Raw genomic sequence first — 23975 nt, 5'->3', positions numbered from 1 at the left:
TGATGGCAGGTCCCTAAGGACAGACACACTGCCCTGTCCTGAGCAATCACTCTCCAGTGGTCACTAAGCAGTGTCCTTTTAAAGGGTCGTCTCTAGCTCTCCAGTGGTCACTAGACAGTTTGCTTCTAAAGGGCAGTGTCTATCTACTAGCCATGTCCTGCTCTGTCAGGGTGTCTGTCTCAAAGGTTCACTGTCGGATAATGCAAAGATCAATACATGTACTGACAGATGTCTAATTTTGAACAATGCCCTAACCTGTGCAATCACTTTTAGTAGGCATTAGACAATGCCCCCTTTTAAACGGTACTAGTACCTACTAGCAAGTAGCCATGTCCTGGTCTGTCCCCTTTTAAAGGTTACCAGTATCTAGTAACCATGTCCTGGTCTGTCCCCGTTTAAAGGTTACCAGTATCTAATAAGTAGCTAGTAACCATGTCCTGGTCTGTCCCCTTTTAAAGGTTACCAGTATCTAGTAACCATGTCCAGGTCTGTCCCCTTTTAAAGGTTACCAGTATCTAGTAACCATGTCCTGGTCTGTCCCCTTTTAAAGGTTACCAGTATCTAGTAACCATGTCCAGGTCTGTCCCCTTTTAAAGGTTACCAGTATCTAGTAACCATGTCCTGGTCTGTCCCCTTTTAAAGGTTACCAGTATCTAGTAACCATGTCCTGGTCTGTCCCCTTTTAAAGGTTACCAGTATCTAGTAGCCATGTCCTGGTCTGTCCCCTTTTAAAGGTTACCAGTATCTAGTAACCATGTCCTGGTCTGTCCCCTTTTAAAGGTTACCAGTATCTAGTGGCCAAGTCCTGGTGTAGCCTAGTGTTTAGAGCGTTGGACTAGTAACCATGTCCTGGTGTAGCCTAGTGTTTAGAGCGTTAGACTAGTAACCATGTCCTGGTGAAGCCTAGTGGTTAGAGCGTTGGACTAGTAACCATGTCCTAGTTTAGCCTAGTGGTTAGAGCGTTGGACTAGTAACCATGTCCTAGTATAGCCTAGTGGTTAAAGCGTTGGACTAGTAACCATGTCCTAGTGTAGCCTAGTGGTTAGAGCGTTGGACTAGTAACCATGTCCTGGTGTAGCCTAGTGGTTAGAGCGTTGGACTAGTAACCATGTCCTGGTGTAGCCTAGTTGTTAGAGCGTTGGACTAGTAACCATGTCCTAGTGTAGCCTAGTGGTTAGAGCGTTGGACTAGTAACCATGTCCTAGTGTAGCCTAGTGGTTAAAGCATTGGACTAGTAACCATGTCCTAGTGTAGCCTAGTGGTTAGAGCGTTGGACTAGTAACCATGTCCTAGTGTAGCCTAGTGGTTAGAACGTTGGACTAGTAACAATGTCCTGGTGTAGCCTAGTGGTTAGAGCGTTGGACTAGTAACCATGTCCTGGTGTAGCCTAGTTGTTAGAGCGTTGGACTAGTAACCATGTCCTGGTGTAGCCTAGTGGTTAGAGCGTTGGACTAGTAACCATGTCCTGGTGTAGCCTAGTGTTTAAAGCGTTGGACTAGTAACCATGTCCTGGTGTAGCCTAGTGGTTAGAGTGTTGGATTAGTAACCATGTCCTGGTGTAGCCTTGTGGTTAGAGCGTTGGACTAGTAGCCATGTGCTGGTGTAGCCTAGTGGTTAGAGCGTTGGACTAGTAGCCATGTGCTGGTGTAGCCTAGTGGTTAGAGCGTTGGATTAGTAACCATGTCCTGGTGTAGCCTAGTGGTTAGAGCGTTGGACTAGTAACCATGTGCTGGTGTAGCCTAGTGGTTAGAGCGTTGGATTAGTAACCATGTCCTGGTGTAGCCTAGTGGTTAGAGCGTTGGACTAGTAACCATGTCCTGGTGTAGCCTAGTGGTTAGAGCATTGGACTAGTAGCCATGTGCTGGTGTAGCCTAGTGGTTAGAGCGTTGGACTAGTAACCATGTCCTGGTGTAGCCTAGTTGTTAGAGCGTTGGACTAGTAACCATGTCCTGGTGTAGCCTAGTGGTTAGAGCGTTGGACTAGTAACCATGTCCTGGTGTAGCCTAGTTGTTAGAGCGTTGGACTAGTAACCATGTCCTGGTGTAGCCTAGTGGTTAGAGCGTTGGACTAGTAACCATGTCCTGGTGTAGCCTAGTGGTTAGAGCGTTGGACTAGTAACCATGTCCTGGTGTAGCCTAGTGGTTAGAGCGTTGGACTAGTAACCATGTCCTAGTGTAGCCTAGTGGTGAGAGCATTGGACTAGTAACCATGTCCTAGTGTAGCCTAGTGGTTAGAGCGTTGGACTAGTAACCATGTCCTAGTGTAGCCTAGTGGTTAGAGCGTTGGACTAGTAACCATGTCCTGGTGTAGCCTAGTGGTTAGAGCGTTGGACTAGTAACCATGTCCTGGTGTAGCCTAGTTGTTAGAGCGTTGGACTAGTAACCATGTCCTGGTGTTGCCTAGTGGTTAGAGCGTTGGATTAGTAACCATGTCCTGGTGTAGCCTAGTGGTTAGAGCGTTGGACTAGTAACCATGTCCTGGTGTAGCCTAGTTGTTAGAGCGTTGGACTAGTAACCATGTCCTTGTGTAGCCTAGTGGTTAGAGCGTTGGACTAGTAACCATGTCCTGGTGTAGCCTAGTGGTTAGAGCGTTGGACTAGTAGCCATGTCCTGGTGTAGCCTAGTGGTTAGAGCGTTGGACTAGTAACCATGTCCTGGTGTAGCCTAGTGGTTAGAGCGTTGGACAAGTAACCATGTCCTGGTGTAGCCTAGTGGTTAGAGCGTTGGACTAGTAACTAGAAGTTTGCAAGATCGAATTCCAGAGCTGACAAGGTAAAAATGTGTCGTTCTTCCTCTGAACAAGGCAGTTAACCCACTGTTCCTAGGCCAGTTATCCCACTGTTCCTAGGCCAGTTAACCCACTGTTCCTAGGCCAGGTAACCCACTGTTCCTAGGCAAGTTAACTCACTGTTCCTAGGCCAGTTAACCCACTGTTCCTAGGCCAGTTAACCCACTGTTCCTAGGCCAGTTAACCCACTGTTCCTAGGCCAGTTAACCCACTGTTCCTAGGCCAGTTAACCCACTGTTCCTAGGCTGTCATTGTAAATAAGAATTTGTTCTTATTTGAATTGCCTAGTTAAATAAAGGTAAAATTAAAAAAAGGTGTCACAACACCAGCTCGAAGTCCGTAACAAAAAGGGAGACAATGTGTGAATAAATAATAACAAAAATATATTTATTGACTGAAGTAACATAAATACAATTAACAATGGTGTAATCAGCAGTGTAAGTGAGTGGCTGCGTGTATAAATGTGATAATGAGGGGTGCTGAAAGGTGCCAAAGCAAGCAAACAAAACAGAAATAAAAATGCCACAACCAAACTCTATCACTGTGTCTGCATGGAGAGAGTCCCCTCAATGAATGGGGAAGAGGTGTATTTATCCTGGGACACACCTAGGCCCAGGTGTGTCCCATGTTGCTGACGACCCTCCCAGCCCCGCCCACTGACATCCTAATATGGAAAACAAGAGCAAAGAGAAAGAATATGGCAGACAGAGTTGGACGGGTGTCACAAAGGGTCCCAGAATCTAGTAGCTAGTAGCCATGTCCTGGTCTGTCCCCTTTTAAAGGGTACCAGAATCTAGTAGCTAGTAGCCATGTCCTGGTCTGTCCCCTTTTAAAGGGTACCAGAATCTAGTAGCTAGTAGCCATGTCCTGGTCTGTCCCCTTTTAAAGGGTACCAGAATCTAGAAGCTAGTAGCCATGTCCTGGTCTGTCCCCTTTTAAAGGGTACCAGAATCTAGTAGCTAGTAGCCATGCCCTGGTCTGTCCCCTTTTAAAGGGTACCAGAATCTAGTAGCTAGTAGCCATGTCCTGGTCTGTCCCCTTTTAAAGGGTAGCATAATCTAGTAGCTAGTAGCCATGTCCTGGTCTGTCCCCTTTTAAAGGGTACCAGAATCTAGTAGCTAGTAGCCATGTCCTGGTCTGTCCCCTTTTAAAGGGTACCAGAATCTAGTAGCTCGTAGCCATGTCCTGGTCTGTCCCCTTTTAAAGGGTACCAGAATCTAGTAGCTAGTAGCCATGTCCTGGTCAGAGGTGAGATGTCTGATGAGTGGAAGATGAACATTTTTAGATTGTTGTGGTTCATGTTGGACAAGTAAAATCAGTCAAAGTAAACGCTCTGTTAGAAGTTAAGTCTTCCCATAACCCTATGACATTCTGTTTGCTTCTATCCCTCACATAACGCCTCTACGTTTTACACACCACACTCCCTCTCTCCCAGGAGACAGTTCCAAGAGGAACGCTGGTATAACACTACTGACTAATGCTGTGTACATGTAATGGCAGCACTGATGTTGCAGTAATAAGATAACTGTGAAGTTTCTCACCTCTCTTCCCACGTCTAGTTCTTTGTCCCAAATGGCACTGTATTTCCTAGTGCCCTATGGGCCCTGGTCAAGCAGACTACAGTATATAGGAAATGTGGGGGACATTTGAGATGTGGTTTTGACCTATGTAACGGCTGCACTGATACGGCACTAGACAACTGTAATGTTGTCCTCATCTCTCACTAGTTAACTGTAATGTTGTTGTCATCTCTCACTAGTTAACTATAATGTTGTCCTCATCTCTCACTAGTTAACTGTAATGTTGTCCTCACCTCTCACTAGTTAACTGTACTGTTGTCCTCACCTCTCACTAGTTAACTGTAATGTTGTCCTCACCTCTCACTAGTTAACTGTAATGTTGTCCTCACCTCTCACTAGTTAACTGTAATGTTGTCCTCATCTCTCACTAGTTATCTGTACTGTTGTCCTCATCTCTCACTAGTTAACTGTAATGTTGTCCTCATCTCTCACTAGTTATCTGTAATATTGTCCTCACCTCTCACTAGTTAACTGTAATGTTGTCCTCATCTCTCACTAATTAACTGTAATGTTGTCCTCACCTCTCACTAGTTAACTGTAATGTTGTCCTCATCTCTCACTAGTTATCTGTAATGTTGTCCTCACCTCTCACTAGTTAACTGTAATGTTGTCCTCATCTCTCACTAGTTAACTGTAATGTTGTCCTCACCTCTCACTAGTTAACTGTAATGTTGTCCTCATCTCTCACTAGTTAACTGTAATGTTGTCCTCATCTCTAACTAGTTAAATGTACTGTTGTCCTCACCTCTCACTAGTAATCTGTACTGTTGTCCTCACCTCTCACTAGTTATCTGTAATGTTGTCCTCATCTCTCACTCTAATGTTGTTGTCATCTCTCACTAGTTAACTGTAATGTTGTCCTCATCTCTAACTAGTTAACTGTACTGTTGTCCTCATCTCTAACTAGTTAACTGTAATGTTGTCCTCATCTCTAACTAGTTAACTGTAATGTTGTCCTCACCTCTCACTCGTTAACTGTAATGTTGTCCTCATCTCTCACTAGTTAACTGTAATGTTGTCCTCACCTCTCACTAGTTAAGTCTACTGTTGTCCTCATCTCTCACTAGTTAACTGTAATGTTGTCCTCACCTCTCACTCGTTAACTGTAATGTTGTCCTCATCTCTCACTAGTTAACTGTAATGTTGTCCTCACCTCTCACTAGTTAAGTCTACTGTTGTCCTCACCTCTCACTAGTTAACTATAATGTTGTTGTCGTCTCTCACTAGTTCTCTGTAATGTTGTCCTCATCTCTCACTAGTTAACTGTACTGTTGTCCTCACCTCTCACTAGTTAAGTCTACTGTTGTCCTCACCTCTCACTAGTTAACTGTACTGTTGTCCTCACCTCTCACTAGTTAACTGTACTGTTGTCCTCATCTCTCACTAGTTAACTATAATGTTGTTGTCGTCTCTCACTAGTTATCTGTAATGTTGTCCTCATCTCTCACTAGTTAACTGTACTGTTGTCCTCACCTCTCACTAGTTAAGTCTACTGTTGTCCTCACCTCTCACTAGTTAACTGTACTGTTGTCCTCACCTCTCACTAGTTAACTGTACTGTTGTCCTCATCTCTCACTAGTTAACTGTACTGTTGTCCTCACCTCTCACTAGTTAACTGTACTGTTGTCCTCACCTCTCACTAGTTAACTGTACTGTTGTCCTCATCTCTCACTAGTTAACTGTACTGTTGTCCTCATCTCTAACTAGTTAACTGTAATGTTGTCCTCATCTCTAACTAGTTAACTGTAATGTTGTCCTCACCTCTCACTCATTAACTGTAATGTTGTCTTCATCTCTCACTAGTTAACTGTAATGTTGTCCTCATCTCTCACTAGTTAACTGTAATGTTGTCCTCATCTCTCACTAGTTAACTGTAATGTTGTTGTCGTCTCTCACTAGTTAACTGTACTGTTGTCCTCACCTCTCACTAGTTAACTGTACTGTTGTCCTCATCTCTCACTAGTTAACTATAATGTTGTTGTCGTCTCTCACTAGTTAACTGTAATGTTGTCCTCATCTCTCACTAGTTAACTGTACTGTTGTCCTCACCTCTCACTAGTTAACTATAATGTTGTTGTCGTCTCTCACTAGTTAACTGTAATGTTGTCCTCATCTCTCACTAGTTAACTGTACTGTTGTCCTCACCTCTCACTAGTTAACTATAATGTTGTTGTCGTCTCTCACTAGTTAAGTCTACTGTTGTCCTCATCTCTCACTAGTTAACTGTAATGTTGTCCTCATCTCTCACTAGTTAACTGTAATGTTGTCCTCATCTCTCACTAGTTAACTGTACTGTTGTCCTCACCTCTCACTAGTTAACTATAATGTTGTTGTCGTCTCTCACTAGTTAACTGTACTGTTGTCCTCACCTCTCACTAGTTAACTGTACTGTTGTCCTCATCTCTCACTAGTTAACTGTAATGTTGTCCTCATCTCTCACTAGTTAACTGTAATGTTGTCCTCATCTCTCACTAGTTAACTGTACTGTTGTCCTCATCTCTCACTAGTTAACTGTAATGTTGTTGTCGTCTCTCTAGATCTATCCAGGTGCAGTGGAGCTGATGCAGGTCATCGAGGAATTCATCCACATCGTTGGCCTGGGCATGAAGGACTTCCACAACGCCTATCTGATGACTGGGAACTTGGGTAAGAACCACAGACAGATCTATTCTCACAGCCCACAGGCCTGGGATGGGAGTCCCACAGCCTTATTTTTCTACACAAACCAGCCACCCAGCTGGGTGAAAGTAAAAATCATCAAATCGATGTTCAACGATCAATCGATCCATGTGTGAATAAACTAAATGATGCTGCTGCTGACCCCCCATGTCAATTCCCCCTCCATCCATCAGTAATCTGGGATAAATTATGCGTGGAGGGGAGGGGAGGGGTAGGAGGGAGGGTAGGAAGGAAGGAAGGAAGGGTGGAGGCTTAGCCTAACAAACAACCACTAATCAATATGGTTATTTAAAACCTAGCTTGTGATTAACTCCTAAGAAAACACTCACATCCGATGTTTCAATATCAACCATGTCTTCAGTGGGTAGAAACCGTGGTCAGGGTGAATTTACCATAGGATGAATCTCAAGTCTCTAGGTCCATTATTCCAATAGAACCCCCCTATCACAGTTTGAGGTACATTATTCCAATAGAACCCTCCTAACACAGATCTAGATCCAGTATTCCAATAGAACCCTCCTAACACAGATCTAGGTCCAGTATTCCAATAGAACCCTCCTAACACAGATCTAGGTCCAGTATTCCAATAGGACCCTCCTAACACAGATCTAGATCCAGTATTCCAATAGAACCCTCCTAACACAGATCTAGATCCAGTATTCCAATAGAACCCTCCTAACACAGATCTAGGTCCAGTATTCCAATAGAACCCTCCTAACACAGATCTAATTCCAGTATTCCAATAGAACCCTCCTAACACAGATCTAGGTCCAGTATTCCAATAGAAACCGTGTGGGTAGAACCCTCCTAACACAGATCTAGGTCCAGAATTCCAATAGAAACCGTGTGGATAGAACCCTCCTAACACAGATTGAGGTCCAGTATTCCAATAGAAACCGTGTTGATAGAACCCTCCTAACACAGATCTAGGTCCTGTATTCCAATAGAAACCGTGTTAATAGAACCCTCCTAACACAGATCTAGGTCCTGTATTCCAATAGAACCCTCCTAACACAGATCTAGGTCCAGTATTCCAATAGAAACCGTGTTAATAGAACCCTCCTAACACAGATCTAGATCCTGTATTCCAATAGAACCCTCCTAACACAGATTGAGGTCCAGTATTCCAATAGAAACCGTGTTGATAGAACCCTCCTAACACAGATCTAGGTCCAGTATTCCAATAGAAACCGTGTGGATAGAACCCTCCTAACACAGATTGAGGTCCAGTATTCCAATAGAAACCGTGTTGATAGAACCCTCCTAACACAGATCTAGGTCCAGTATTCCAATAGAAACCGTGTTAATAGAACCCTCCTAACACAGATCTAGGTACAGTATTCCAATAGGACCCTCCTAACACAGATCTAGGTCCAGTATTCCAATAGAAACCGTGTTAATAGAACCCTCCTAACATAGATCTAGGTCCAGTATTCCAATTAAACCGTGTGGATAGAACCCTCCTAACACAGATCTAGGTCCAGTATTCCAATAGAAACCGTGTGGATAGAACCCTCCTAACACAGATCTAGGTTCAGTATTCCAATAGAAACCGTGTTGATAGAACCCTCCTAACACAGATCTAGGTTCAGTATTCCAATAGAAACCTTGTGGGTAGAACCCTCCTAACACAGATTGAGGTCCAGTATTCCAATAGAAACCTTGTGGGTAGAACCCTCCTAACACAGATCTAGGTCCAGTATTCTAATAGAAAACATGTGGATAGAACCCTCCTAACACAGATCTAGGTTCAGTATTCCAATAGAAACCGTGTGGATAGAACCCTCCTAACACAGATTGAGGTCCTGTATTCCAATAGAACCCTCCTAACACAGATTGAGGTCCTGTATTCCAATAGAAACCGTGTTAATAGAACCCTCCTAACACAGATCTAGATCCTGTATTCCAATAGAACCCTCCTAACACAGATCTAGGTCCTGTATTCCAATAGAAACCGTGTTAATAGAACCCTCCTAACACAGATCTAGGTCCTGTATTCCAATAGAACCCTCCTAACACAGATCTAGGTCCAGTATTCCAATAGAAACCGTGTTAATAGAACCCTCCTACACATAGCACTGTCAGATCTCAGAGGGAAGTTGGAATGGAGATTCTCAGCATATTTGGATGCTATTGGTTGTAATGGCATCCCAAGATATAAACAAATGCACAATACAAAACATCTCCATTGGAGTTCCTCAGATACCTCTCAACATACCACACTCGATAAAACCTTGATGGGTTCTCATGTTTTAAATCGAGTCATCGTAAACACACAGCACTTCTGTCAACCAAAGCCACATACCTGTAGATCCTAATGATACTCAGGTTAGAAGGACTGTGTCCCAAATGGCAACCTATTCCCTACCCTATTCCTTACATACTGCATTACTTTTGACTAGAGCCCTATGAGCCCTGTTCAAAAGTAGTGCACTATTTAGAGAATAGGGTGCCATTTGGGACGCATGCACTTGAAACGTGAAGAAAAAGTGGGCCCTAGAAAGTCAGGATGAATCATAACCTCACCAGAGACTCTTTGTGATGAGAGAAAATGGTCTCTTAATTATGGTTCCTCCTAAGTGCGTCTCAGATGACCTTGTGCGTGTCCTGAGTGGCACCCTATTCCCTGTGTAGTGCACTACTTTTTTACCAGGGCCCATAGGGTATCCCATTGGGCTCTGGTCAAATGTAGTAACTTGTATAGAAAATAGGCTGCCATTTGGGGCACAGACCTTATGTGGAAAAAGCATTTATACACACTGGAGCAAACCAAGCATTCCTTTAAAATCTCACCCACTTTTATGCTACTTTTATCTTAAATACGTCTTTCCCTGACAGAAACAGAAAGACATTTGTATCACAGAGTCTATCCCTGACATAAATACTTTCTCTTCACACAATGTTGTAAAAGCTGAAAGAACAAACTGTCTGTTACGTGAATAGACCGATGGATTTCACTTTCAGTGTCTTCTGGTTAAAATAATACTGAGTTGCTAATGGATACTGACGCAGATAGACAGAATGAACGGATATATAGCCATCTCTGACTGTTGTTAACGTAGGAGATGTCAGAGATATTGCAGTCATCTCCTTCACTCTGCTTCCAAGTGGAAGAAAACCAACAGTCGTTTTGATTTACATCTTCTGCCATACATTTTACCAGGACCACAAAGTACACCGAAAAGAGGAAACTAACTAACTCCTATGTTTTGGTCCTGACCACTGTCCTTGGTCCTGACCGCTGTCCTCGGTCCTGACCGCTGTCCTCGGTCCTGACCACTGTCCTCGGTCCTGACCACTGTCCTCGGTCCTGACCACTGTCCTTGATCCTGACCGCGGTCCTTGGTCCTGACCGCTGTCGTCGGTCCTGACCACTGTCCTCGGTCCTGACCGCTGTCCTCGGTCCTGACCGCTGTCCTCGGTCCTGACCGCTGTCCTCGGTCCTGACCGCGGTCCTTGGTCCTGACCACTGTCCTTGGTCCTGACCACTGTCCTCGGTCCTGACCACTGTCCTTGATCCTGACCGCGGTCCTTGGTCCTGACCGCTGTCGTCGGTCCTGACCACTGTCCTTGGTCCTGACCACTGTCCTTGGTCCTGACCACTGTCCTCGGTCCTGACCGCTGTCCTCGGTCCTGACCACTGTCCTTGGTCCTGACCACTGTCCTTGATCCTGACCGCGGTCCTTGTTCCTGACCGCTGTCGTCGGTCCTGACCACTGTCCTTGGTCCTGACCACTGTCCTTGGTCCTGACCACTGTCCTTGGTCCTGACCGCTGTCCTCGGTCCTGACCGCTGTCCTCGGTCCTGACCGCTGTCCTCGGTCCTGACCGCTGTCCTCGGTCCTGACCGCTGTCCTCGGTCCTGACCGCTGACATACCCACTGGGAACAGACGTCATTTACAATGTGACTAACACATACACACACAGACACAGACACAGACACAGACACAGACACAGACACAGATACAGAGAGAGAGAGAGAGAGAGAGAGAGAGAGAGAGAGACAGAGACACACACTACACAGATTGCTTACATCTTGTTGAATAATGTAGCAGCAGTCTCAGTGGTATTTCATTTCCCAGTCAACCACAAACCTACACTACCTTCCTGTCTGGAAGGAAGAATAGAACTATGATCATTATTTATTCATGCAAATTAATACACTTCTGTATTGCGGCGGTTTAGGCATCTCTTGAGGAGACATTCATCCAGAGCTGTGTACAAATACTATTTGAAACCATTTCAAACACTTTTGCTGGGCTTGATTGAACTCATCTGTTGCAATGGTGTTATGGTGCGTGAATGAGGACCCAAAAGCGAATTAACAAACAGAGTACTTTAATGACGAACATACGTGGGCTCAGATGGACAGGTAGATTCCGACAGGACAGGACAAGGTTGCAGCACACACGATGATAGTCTGGTTCAGGCATGAGACACATAACAAACAAACAAGAATCCGACAAGGACAGGAGCAGAAACAGAGACAGATATAGGGACCTAATCAGAGGGAAAAAGGGAACAGGTGGGGAACGGGGTGAATGGGTAATTAGGAGGAGACAAGGCACAGCTGGGGAAAAGAGGGGGAGAAAAGGTAACATAACAACGACCAGCAGAGGGAGACAGGGTGAAGGGAAAGGACAGAGACAAGACAACATGACAGTACCCCCCCACTCACCGAGCGCCTCCTGGCGCACTCGAGGAGGAAGCCTGGCGGCAACGGAGGAAATCATCGATCAGCGCACGGTCCAGCACGTCCCGAGAGGGAACCCAACTCCTCTCCTCAGGACCGTACCCCTCCCAATCTACTAGGTACTGATGACCACGGCCCCGAGGACGCATGTCCAAAATCCTACGGACCCTGTAGATGGGTGCGCCCTCGACAAGGATGGGGGGGGGGGGGGGAAGACGAGCGGGGGCGCGAAGAACGGGCTTGACACAGGAGACATGGAAGACCGGGTGGACGCGACGAAGATATCGCGGCAGAAGAAGTCGCACTGCGACAGGGTTAATGATTTGAGAGATACGGAATGGACCAATGAACCGCGGGGTCAACTTGCGAGAAGCCGTCTTAAGGGGAAGGTTCTGAGTGGAGAGCCAAACTCTCTGACCGCGACAATATCTAGGGCTCTTCGTTCTACGCTTATTAGCAGCTCTCACAGTCTGCGCCCTATAACGGCAAAGTGCAGACCTGACCCTCTTCCAGGTGCGCTCGCAACGTTGGACAAAAGCCTGAGCGGAGGGGACGCTGGACTCGGCGAACTGAGATGAGAACAACGGAGGCTGGTACCCGAGGCTACTCTGAAAAGGAGATAGCCCGGTCGCAGACGAAGGAAGCGAGTTGTGGGCGTATTCTGCCCAGGGGAGCTGTTCTGACCAAGACGCAGGGTTGCGAAAAGAAAGACTGCGTAAGATGCGACCAATAGTCTGATTGGCCCGTTCTGCTTGACCGTTAGACTGGGGGTGAAAGCCGGAAGAGAGACTGACGGAAGCCCCAATCAAACGGCAAAACTCCCTCCAAAATTGAGACGTGAATTGCGGACCTCTGTCCGAAACGACGTCTGACGGAAGGCCATGAATTCTGAAAACATTCTCGATGATGATTTGTGCCGTCTCTTTAGCAGAAGGAAGCTTAGCAAGGGGAATGAAATGAGCCGCCTTAGAGAACCTATCGACAACCGTAAGAATAACAGTCTTCCCCGCTGACGAAGGCAGTCCGGTGACAAAATCTAAGGCGATGTGAGACCACGGTCGAGAGGGAATAGGAAGCGGCCTGAGACGGCCGGCAGGAGGAGAGTTACCGGACTTAGTCTGCGCGCAGACCGAACAAGCAGCCACGAAACGACGCGTGTCATGCTCCCGGGTGGGCCACCAGAAACGCTGGCGAATGGAAGCAAGCGTACCCCGAACGCCAGGGTGACCGGCTAACTTGGCAGAGTGAGCCCACTGAAGAACGGCCAGACGAGTAGGAACGGGAACGAAAAGAAGGTTCCTAGGACAAGCGCGCGGCGACGGAGTTTGAGTGAGTGCTTGCTTTACCTGCCTCTCAATTCCCCAGACAGTCAACCCGACAACACGCCCCTCAGGGAGAATCCCCTCGGGGTCAGTGGAGGCTACTGAAGAACTGAAGAGACGAGACAAAGCATCAGGCTTGGTGTTCTTAGAGCCCGGACGATAAGAAATCACGAACTCGAAACGAGCGAAAAACAGCGCCCAACGCGCCTGACGCGCATTAAGTCGTTTGGCAGAACGGATGTACTCAAGGTTCCTATGGTCAGTCCAAACGACAAAAGGAACGGTCGCCCCCTCCAACCACTGTCGCCATTCGCCTAGGGCTAACCGGATGGCGAGCAGTTCGCGGTTACCCACATCATAGTTACGTTCCGACGGCGACAGGCGATGAGAAAAATACGCGCATGGATGGACCTTGTCGTCAGAGAGGGAGCGCTGAGAAAGGATGGCTCCCACTCCCACCTCTGACGCGTCAACCTCGACAACGAACTGTCTAGAGACGTCAGGTGTAACAAGGATAGGAGCGGATGTAAAACGATTCTTGAGGAGATCAAAAGCTCCCTGGGCGGAAACGGACCACTTAAAGCACGTCTTGACAGAAGTAAGGGCTGTGAGAGGAGCTGCCACCTGACCGAAATTACGGATGAAACGACGATAGAAGTTCGCGAAGCCGAGAAAGCGCTGCAGCTCGACGCGTGACTTAGGGACGGGCCAATCAATGACAGCTTGGACCTTAGCGGGATCCATCTTAATGCCTTCAGCGGAAATAACAGAACCGAGAAATGTGACGGAGGAGGCATGAAAAGTGCACTTCTCAGCCTTCACGAAAAGACAATTCTCTAAAAGGCGCTGGAGGACACGTCGAACGTGCTGAACATGAATCTGGAGTGACGGTGAAAAAATCAGGATATCGTCAAGGTAAACGAAAACAAAGATGTTCAGCATGTCTCTCAGGACATCATTGACTAATGCCTGAAAGACAGCTGGAGCGTTAGCGAGGCCGAAAGGAAGAACCCGGTATTCAAAGTGCCCTAACGGAGTGTTAAACGCCGTCTTCCACTCGTCCCCCTCCCTGATGCGCACGAGATGGTAAGCGTTACGAAGGTCCAACTTAGTGAAAAACCTGGCTCCCTGCAGGATCTCGAAGGCTGAAGACATAAGAGGAAGCGGATAACGATTCTTCACTGTTATGTCATTCAGCCCTCGATAATCTATGCAGGGGCGCAGAGACCCGTCCTTCTTCTTGACAAAAAAAAACCCCGCTCCGGCGGGAGAGGAGGAGGGGACTATGGTACCGGCGTCAAGAGCTACAGACAAATAATCTTCGAGAGCCTTACGTTCGGGAGCCGACAGAGAGTATAGTCTACCCCGGGGGGGGGTGGTTCCCGGAAGGAGATCAATACTACAATCATACGACCGGTGTGGAGGAAGAGAGGTGGCCCTGGACCGACTGAACACCGTGCGCAGATCGTGATATTCCTCCGGCACCCCTGTCAAATCACCAGGCTCCTCCTGTGAAGAAGAGACAGAGGAAACAGGAGGGATAGCAGACATTAAACATTTCACATGACAAGAGACGTTCCAGGAGAGGATAGAATTACTAGACCAATTAATGGAAGGATTATGACAAACTAGCCAGGGATGGCCCAAAACAACAGGTGTAAAAGGTGAACGAAAAATTAAAAAAGAAATGGTTTCACTATGATTACCAGAAACAGTGAGGGTTAAAGGTAGCGTCTCACGCTGAATCCTGGGGAGAGGACTACCATCCAGGGCGAACAAGGCCGTGGGCTCCTTTAACTGTCTGAGAGGAATGTCATGTTCCCGAGCCCAGGTCTCGTCCATAAAACAGCCCTCCGCCCCAGAGTCTATTAAGGCACTGCAGGAAGCTGACGAACCGGTCCAGCGTAGATGGACCGACAAGGTAGTGCAGGATCTTGAAGGAGAGACAGGAGTAGTAGCGCTCACCAGTAGCCCTCCGCTTACTGACGAGCTCTGGCCTTTTACTGGACATGAAGTGGCAAAATGACCAGCGGAACCGCAATAGAGACAGAGGCGGTTGGTGATTCTCCGTTCCCTCTCCTTAGTCGAGATGCGGATACCTCCCAGCTGCATGGGCTCAGCACCCGAGCCGGCAGAGGAAGATGGTAGTGATGCGGAGAGGGAGGCGACGGAGAGCGCGAGCTCCTTTCCACGAGCTCGGTGACGAAGATCAACCCGTCGCTCAATGCGAATAGCGAGTTCAATCAAGGAATCCACGCTGGAAGGAACCTCCCGGGAGAGAATCTCATCCTTTACCTCTGCGCGGAAACCCTCCAGAAGACGAGCGAGCAAGGCCGGCTCGTTCCAGCCACTGGAGACAGCAAGAGTGCGAAACTCAATAGAGTAGTCTGTTATGGATCGATTGCCTTGACATAGGGAAGACAGGGCCCTGGAAGCCTCCTCCCCAAAAACAGATCGATCAAAAACCCGTATCATCTCCTCCTTAAAGTCTTGATACTGGTTAATACACTCAGCCCTTGCCTCCCAGATTGCCGTGCCCCACTCACGAGCCCGTCCAATAAGGAGAGATATGACGTAGGCGACACGAGCAGTGCTCCTGGAGTAAGTGTTGGGCTGGAGAGAAAACACAATATCACACTGGGTGAGGAACGAGCGGCATTCAGTGGGCTCCCCAGAGTAACACGGCGGGTTATTGATTCTGGGCTCCGGAGATTCGAAAGCCCTGGAAGTGGCCGGTGGATCGAGGCGGAGATGGTGAACCTGTTCTGTGAGGTTGGAGACTTGGGTGGCCAGGGTCTCAACGGCATGTCGAGCAGCAGACAATTCCTGCTTGTGTCTGCCTAGCATCGCTCCCTGGATCTCGACGGCTGAGTGGAGAGGATCCGAAGTCGCTGGGTCCATTCTTGGTCGGATTCTTCTGTTATGGTGCGTGAATGAGGACCCAAAAGCGAATTAACAAACAGAGTACTTTAATGACGAACATACGTGGGCTCAGATGGACAGGTAGATTCCGACAGGACAGGACAAGGTTGCAGCACACACGATGATAGTCTGGTTCAGGCATGAGACACATAACAAACAAACAAGAATCCGACAAGGACAGGAGCAGAAACAGAGACAGATATAGGGACCTAATCAGAGGGAAAAAGGGAACAGGTGGGGAACGGGGTGAATGGGTAATTAGGAGGAGACAAGGCACAGCTGGGGAAAAGAGGGGGAGAAAAGGTAACATAACAACGACCAGCAGAGGGAGACAGGGTGAAGGGAAAGGACAGAGACAAGACAACATGACAAATGGAGCCAATAATCACACAAGTACAAACCTCGCCCATTTGGCACTCCAGACCAGCTTAGCAAACGTTGTTTTTCTTTGAAAGATTTCAAATAGTATTTAAACTCAGGTGTGAATTATTCTTTACCGGACTTTACAATGTGACTAACATATAACCCCATTATTACACTGTAGACACACCCAACCCAGACAGGAAGATCACATTTGGTTGAGTTGTCAACTAAACTTGAATTCAATGTGGAATCAACAAAACATTTTTCCATGTCCTTGGTTTTAAGTTAAAAGTGTGGTGAAAAAAAGACAAATAGTCAGTTTAGATACTGGTCTAATTATGTATTCGGGAGATACAGAACATATTCCCCACAAACGATGCAACGTAGCATTCATTAAGAGACCATTATAACACATTATAATATTCTCTCCACTAGGTGAATTAAGTTAATGGACATGTCCAAAGAGGGTTGAAATGCCTCTGGCTGCATACTAAATAGTACACTTTCCCTTTATAGAGCTCTGGTCATAAGAAGTGCACTATATAATGAATCGGGGACCATTTGGGTTGCAGGCTATACTAATGGCAGGTATTAGCCTCTTTTCTGATTGGGTTGCAGGCTATGCTAATGGGAGGCATTAGTCTCTTCTCTGATTGGGATGCAGGCTACACTAATGGCAGGCATCAGCCTCTTCTCTAATTGGGATGCAGGCTATACTAATGGCAGACATTAGCCTCTTCTCTGATTGGGATGCAGGCTATGCTAATGTTAGGCATTAGCCTCTTCTCTGATTGGGATGCAGGCTATGCTACTGGGAGGCATTCACCTCTTCTCTGATTGGGATGCAGGCTATGCTAATGAGGCATTCATCTCTTCTCTGGAACCCATTCAGGATTTAAAGAAGGGTATTTTGTGCTGTTCTTGTCAGTTATTTTACACAGTCTAATTTGGCATGAATATATTACTAACTCCATTTTCAATTTATAAGCATTTTTAACATTCATGATAACATGTATAAGCATCTATTAGGGCTTATTCATGAATGCTGTTATAAAATAGAATAGTCTCCCTCTGCCACATCGTGAAGATATTAGTAAATTTTCGATTGGTCAAATTGAAAAGCACTACAGCCACACCCACAAGCCAAAGAGTCTCATCAACTTTTTCAGTCGAGTCACAAAATATTCTTCCTCCTGAGTCCTGGTGAAACAACAACCAAATAAAACCAACAAGAAATATTGATTTGGACATCGCTCTGTCTTGGCACCAACATTATATTTATTGGAGCGAATCACAACACAGCAGCTTGTTGTTGGCTAGTTCACTTTGATTAAAGAAATGAAAAGTATTTTGCCTCCCAAACGGCACCCTATACAGTGCACTTCTTTTGGCCAGAGCCCTATGCGTCCCTGGTCAATAGTTGTGCACCACATAAGGAATAGGGTGCATTTTGGGACCTAGCCATAGTGTTGCTGATACACTGCCGGTGTTAGCCAAGTGGTGAGCCAAGCAAGCATGAATCTGGCTGGATAAGGTATAGCTGCATCATTTCAGATGTAATTTATAGCAGCCTCCTGACACAGGGATAAATACTCTGCTGTCACCACACACCCATCCTCTGCCCTCTCCCTCTTTTAGTCAAATAACCTTGATTGCAAAAAGCTCTCAACTTCACTGGGAAGATTTCCTTTCCCTCACAATCCAACTGAACATGTGCTGCATCTGTAACTTGAGATGTGTAAAACAAGCACATCTTACCAGAAGCACAATACTTTGATGCAGAACAACTGACTCTTGTCTTCAATGTAACCTATCTATGGTGATCACCTACAGGTGTAGGATCTTCATTTATTACCTTTATTTAACTAGGTTAAGAACGAATTCTTATTTTCAATGACGGCCTAGGAACAGTGGGTTAACTGCCTGTTCAGGGGCAGAATGACAGATTTGTACCTTGTCAGCTCGGGGGTTTGAACTTGCAACCTTCCGGTTACTAGTCCAACACTCTAACCACTAGGCTACCCTGCCGCCCCAATCGCAGGAAATGCTTTGTGATTTACATACATTTACTGACAACCCACGCTGACACGCATTTATTATCACGTTTCAGGTAAGATCCAAATGCAGACTGTGTTGAAGTAACAATGTTTATTACAGCAACAGGGACAGACAAATGACAGGTCAAGGCAGACAGGTGTCGATAATCCAGAGTAGTGGGGCAAAGGTACAGGACGGAAGGCAGGCTCAAGGTCACGTCAGAGGTTTGTAATTCAGAGTAGGGGCAAAGGTACAGATCGGTAGGAAGGCTCAGGGTCAGGGGCAGGCAGAGTGGTCAGGCAGGCGGGCTCAGCGTCATGGCAGGCAAGGGTCAAAAGCAGGAGGGCGAGAAAAATTGAAACTGGGGAAAAGCAGGCGCTGAGACAAAACGGTTGTTGACTTGACAAACAAGACAAACTGGCAACAGACAAACAGAGAACACAGGTATAAATACACAGGGGATAATGGGAAAGATGGGCAACACCTGGGGGGGATGGGGGGGTGGAGACCATCACAAAGACAGGTGAAACAGATTAGGGCCTGACAGTTATATTAACAGTATCACACTTTTTATGTATCTTACTTTTGGCCAGCGAATTGCTTAACACCTGTGACATCATGGACTAAACATTCAAATCCTGTTGCTGCGGGATTATTATTTTATTATTTTATTATTATTTTGTTGTGACAATACTGGACAAATTAAGATCCTACATCTGTATGATGGTGCACAGTGGTTTGTGTGGATCCATTTGGTAGACAGGAGAGTTTTTCTCAAAGACAATATTAATTTCAGTTTATTTGTTAGTCTTTTCTCAGAAGCATTCTGGAGACCAAAATGATTGCTTTATTTCTTCCTGCCTGGCCCATCCATGGTGTGTAGAGCCCTGTCTATCTAGACTATTACCGGGTAGCTTCCTGAAAGGGCCTTTTCTTCTGCTCCCCTGCTGTGACTCACAATGGGACCAAGTCTAAAGCTGCCACGCCACCACGGTGTGTGTGTGTGTCTCTCAATGCGACCTGTGACTAATACTGTCACCCCATTGTGGCTTCACTCAGCATCTGGTGCTCTGAACTTCCACTCTCTGTGACTGGCATGTCCCATGGTGCTCTGTGATTCCATGCCTGCTGTCGCTCTGATGATACTGCTGACACACAGACACATACTCACACATTCTCTCTCTCTCTCTCTCTCTCTCGCGCTCTCCTTCCTTCCACACTGTCACACACTAACACACTCCTACAGTCCGTGGAGTTTTGCCAAACTTCCAATTACATTAGAGAGACAAGGAACAATGGTGCTCTGCAGGCTTAGCCCCATCTTCCCCAGACTGAAGGACATCCATGATGGAGTACCATCAGACTGTAGAACCACCATGATGTAGTACCATCAGACTGTAGAACCACCATGATGTAGTACCATCAGACTGTAGAACCACCATGATGTAGTACCATCAGACTGTAGAACCACCATGATGTAGTACCATCAGACTGAAGGACCACCATGATGTAGTACCATCAGACTGTAGAACCACCAGACTGTAGAACCACCATGATGTAGTACCATCAGACTGTAGAACCACCATGATGTAGTACCATCAGACTGTAGAACCACCATGATGTAGTACCATCAGACTGTAGAACCACCATGATGTAGTACCATCAGACTGTAGAACCACCATGATGTAGTACCATCAGACTGTAGAACCACAATGCTGTAGTACCATCAGACTGTAGAACCACCATGATGTAGTACCATCAGACTGTAGAACCACCATGATGGAGTACCATCAGATTGTAGAACCACCATGATGTAGTACCATCAGACTGTAGAACCACCATGATGGAGTACCATCAGACTGTAGAACCACCATGATGTAGTACCATCAGACTGTAGAACCACCATGATGTAGTACCACCAGACTGTAGAACCACCATGATGGAGTACCATCAGACTGTAGAACCACCATGATGTAGTACCATCAGACTGTAGAACCACCATGATGTAGTACCACCAGACTGTAGAACCACCATGATGGAGTACCATCAGACTGTAGAACCACCATGATGTAGTACCACCAGACTGTAGAACCACCATGATGGAGTACCATCAGACTGTAGAACCACCATGATGGAGTACCATCAGACTGTAGAACCACCATGATGGAGTACCATCAGACTGTAGAACCACCATGATGGAGTACCATCAGACTGTAGAACCACCATGATGGAGTACCATCAGACTGTAGAACCACCATGACGGAGTACCATCAGACTGTAGAACCACCATGATGGAGTACCATCAGACTGTAGAACCACCATGATGGAGTACCATCAGACTGTAGAACCACCATGATGTAGTACCACCAGACTGTAGAACCACCATGATGGAGTACCATCAGACTGTAGAACCACCATGATGTAGTACCATCAGACTGTAGAACCACCATGATGTAGTACCATCAGACTGTAGAACCACCATGATGGAGTACCATCAGATTGTAGAACCACCATGATGGAGTACCATCAGATTGTAGAACCACCATGATGGAGTACCATCAGACTGTATAACCACCATGATGTAGTATACCTTTATTTCAACAAGGAAAACAGACTGAGACCAAGGTCTCTTTTACAGCTGGGTCCTGCGTATACATGTTTACACATACAGGTTAGGTACAATGATTAAGAAACTACACCAGACAAACAAAACCATCACAGATAACACACAAAAATACAACAACAGATTGCATTTACACACAGGTTATTCTACTAACAGGTTATTCTACTAACAGGTTATTCTATTAACAGGTTATTCTACTAACAGGTTATTCCCCTAACAGGTTATTCTACTAACAGGTTATTCTACTAACAGGTTATTCCCCTAACAGGTTATTCTACTAACAGGTTATTCTACTAACAGGTTATTCTACTAACAGGTTATTCCCCTAACAGGTTATTCCCCTAACAGGTTATTCTACTAACAGGTTATTCTACTAACAGGTTATTCCCCTAACAGGTTATTCTACTAACAGGTTATTCTACTAACAGGTTATTCTACTAACAGGTTATTCTACTCACAGGTTATTCCCCTAACAGGTTATTCTACTAACAGGTTATTCTACTAACAGGTTATTCTACTAACAGGTTATTCCCCTAACAGGTTATTCTACTAACAGGTTATTCTACTAACAGGTTATTCTACTAACAGGTTATTCTACTAACAGGTTATTCCCCTAACAGGTTATTCCACTAACAGGTTATTCAACTAACAGGTTATTCCCCTAACAGGTTATTCTACTAACAGGTTATTCTACTAACAGGTTATTCTACTAACAGGTTATTCCCCTAACAGGTTATTCTACTAACAGGTTATTCTACTAACAGGTTATTCTACTAACAGGTTATTCCCCTAACAGGTTATTCCCCTAACAGGTTATTCTACTAACAGGTTATTCTACTAACAGGTTATTCTACTAACAGGTTATTCCCCTAACAGGTTATTCTACTAACAGGTTATTCTACTAACAGGTTATTCTACTAACAGGTTATTCTACTAACAGGTTATTCTACTAACAGGTTATTCTACTAACAGGTTATTCCCCTAACAGGTTATTCTACTAACAGGTTATTCAACTAACAGCACAAGAACTTGCATTACCCGAAACAGTTACAAGGAATACAAAAATAAAAATGCTCCAATAAATATTTAAAATGAGCAACTTGAGCAAGAGTCCCAAGTTTAAGTTTAGTCTGCAGGCTATTCCATAGGCAAGGAGCGTAAACAGGAAAAGGCAGCCATACCCAACTCTGTGGAAACCGCATGGGCCTCAAGTGTAATCCATGCTTGAGACCTGGTTTTAGGAATTCTAATTCTAATATTGATGAGTGATGATAAATAAGAAGGTAGTTTATTCAGAAGTGCTTTATGGACAAACACGAGAGCATGTTGTTCTCGTCTCACGGACAGCGAAGTCCAACCCACATTTTGAAATAAAACTCAATGGTGAGTTCTGTAGCTAACACCCGTAATAAACCTAAGTGAACAATGATAAGTAGCATCCAGCGATTTAAGTGTTGATGCCGTAGCATGCATGTAGATAATATGTCCATAATCTACAACAGACATAAAAGTAGCTTGCACAATTTGTCTTCTATTTGTAGAGGACAAACATGTCCTGTTTCTATAGAGGAAGACCAGCTTGATTTTTAGTCGTTAACAAAGTTCGTCATTTTAAAAGACAGTTTATCATCCAACCATATCCCTAAGTATTTATATGCAGAGACCTGATTCATTCGAAAACCATCGAAGCTCGTAAGTGCAAGTGTATTTTCAACCAACTTTTTGAACCTATTAAAAGTCATAAAATGTGTTTTCTTTGCAACAAGTTTCAGCTGTATAAAATACCTTTGTAATATCTTAAAATCTGTGTCCAATAGTGATAATGCTTGGTCAGCCGTTGAAGCGATAGAGTACATGACAGATAAACCTATGAAAGAGGCGGCACAGTACTTTGTATTATCTAGGGTATTAGTAATATCATTTACAACACGTACAGTGGCCGTAATAGTACTGTGTTTAGGTCTAAAGCCAGATTGATTACTAGAAAGAGTATTGTTAATAGTTTAAAAAGATTGTAGTTGCCTATTCACCAGTGACTCTAGACGTTTAGCCAAACAGGAGAGCTTAGAGATGGGCCGGTAATTATCCAACTCACTACCATCGCCTCCCTTGAGGAGTGGTAAAGCAAAGCTGTTTTCCAAGATTAAGGAATCTTTCCTACGACAAATGTTTGATTAAAGATGCGTCACTACACCAGCAGTAATAGGTGCCACACACTTGAGTAAATATGGATCACTACACCAGCAATAATAGGTGCCACACACTTGAGTAAATATGGATCACTACACCAGCAATAATAGGTGCCACACACTTGAGTAAATATGGATCACTACACCAGCAGTGATAGGTGCCACACACTTGAGTTAATATGGATCACTACACCAGAAATAATAGGTGTCACACACTTGAGTTAATATGGATCCAGATTGCCAGAGTCAAATGGTTTCTTATAATCTATAGCAGATAGTGTAGATAAGACCTCATCTTCTGTGACTTTTTGAAAATGAAAAACTGTCTTACTGTTTTCCACATCAGCTGAAGGCCGAGGGACTGAAACAATAGAGCGGTACGGATCATGTTGGACATTTATTCTTTCAAAAGAAAAGCAGCAGAAATAAAATGCTTATTAAAAACATCACAAATTTCAGTTCGGTCCCTGATGATCCCAGATTCTGATGTAATTTGCTTTGGCAGGGAAGTCAAGGAGTTTCCTCAAGCAGTACCATCTGACTGTAGTAGCATCAGACTGTAGAACCACCATGCTGTAGTACCATCTGACTGTAGTAGCATCAGACTGTAGAACCACCATGCTGTAGTACCATCTGACTGTAGTACCATCAGACTGTAATACCACCATGCTGCAGTACAATCAGACTGCAGTACCACCAGACTGTAATACCATCAGACTGTAGTACCACCAGACTGTAGTACCAACAGATTGTAGTACCACCAGACTGTAGTACCATCAG

The 23975-nt window shown here is 45.3% G+C and overlaps 1 protein-coding gene across 16 annotated transcripts in view; it reads left to right on the top strand.

The window, feature by feature from the left end:
- The window catches only part of LOC110531920 (adhesion G protein-coupled receptor B3), a 364149-nt gene that overhangs the window by 180490 nt on the left and 159684 nt on the right, over nucleotides 1–23975 (top strand). For all 16 annotated transcript variants that reach the window (XM_090243433.1, XM_090243448.1, XM_090243446.1 and 13 more), the window contains one exon: nucleotides 6905–7013. In XM_090243433.1, coding sequence (XP_090099559.1) covers nucleotides 6905–7013 — 109 coding nt within the window. The remainder of the gene's footprint in view (nucleotides 1–6904; nucleotides 7014–23975) is intronic.

Source organism: Oncorhynchus mykiss, chromosome 1 (assembly GCF_057628025.1).
Source record: "Oncorhynchus mykiss isolate SJ-2025 chromosome 1, ASM5762802v1, whole genome shotgun sequence".
In the NCBI taxonomy this organism is placed as follows: domain Eukaryota; kingdom Metazoa; phylum Chordata; class Actinopteri; order Salmoniformes; family Salmonidae; genus Oncorhynchus; species Oncorhynchus mykiss.
The sequence above is the reverse complement of the archived record's forward strand: the minus strand, read 5'-3'. Positions and strand labels throughout refer to the sequence as shown.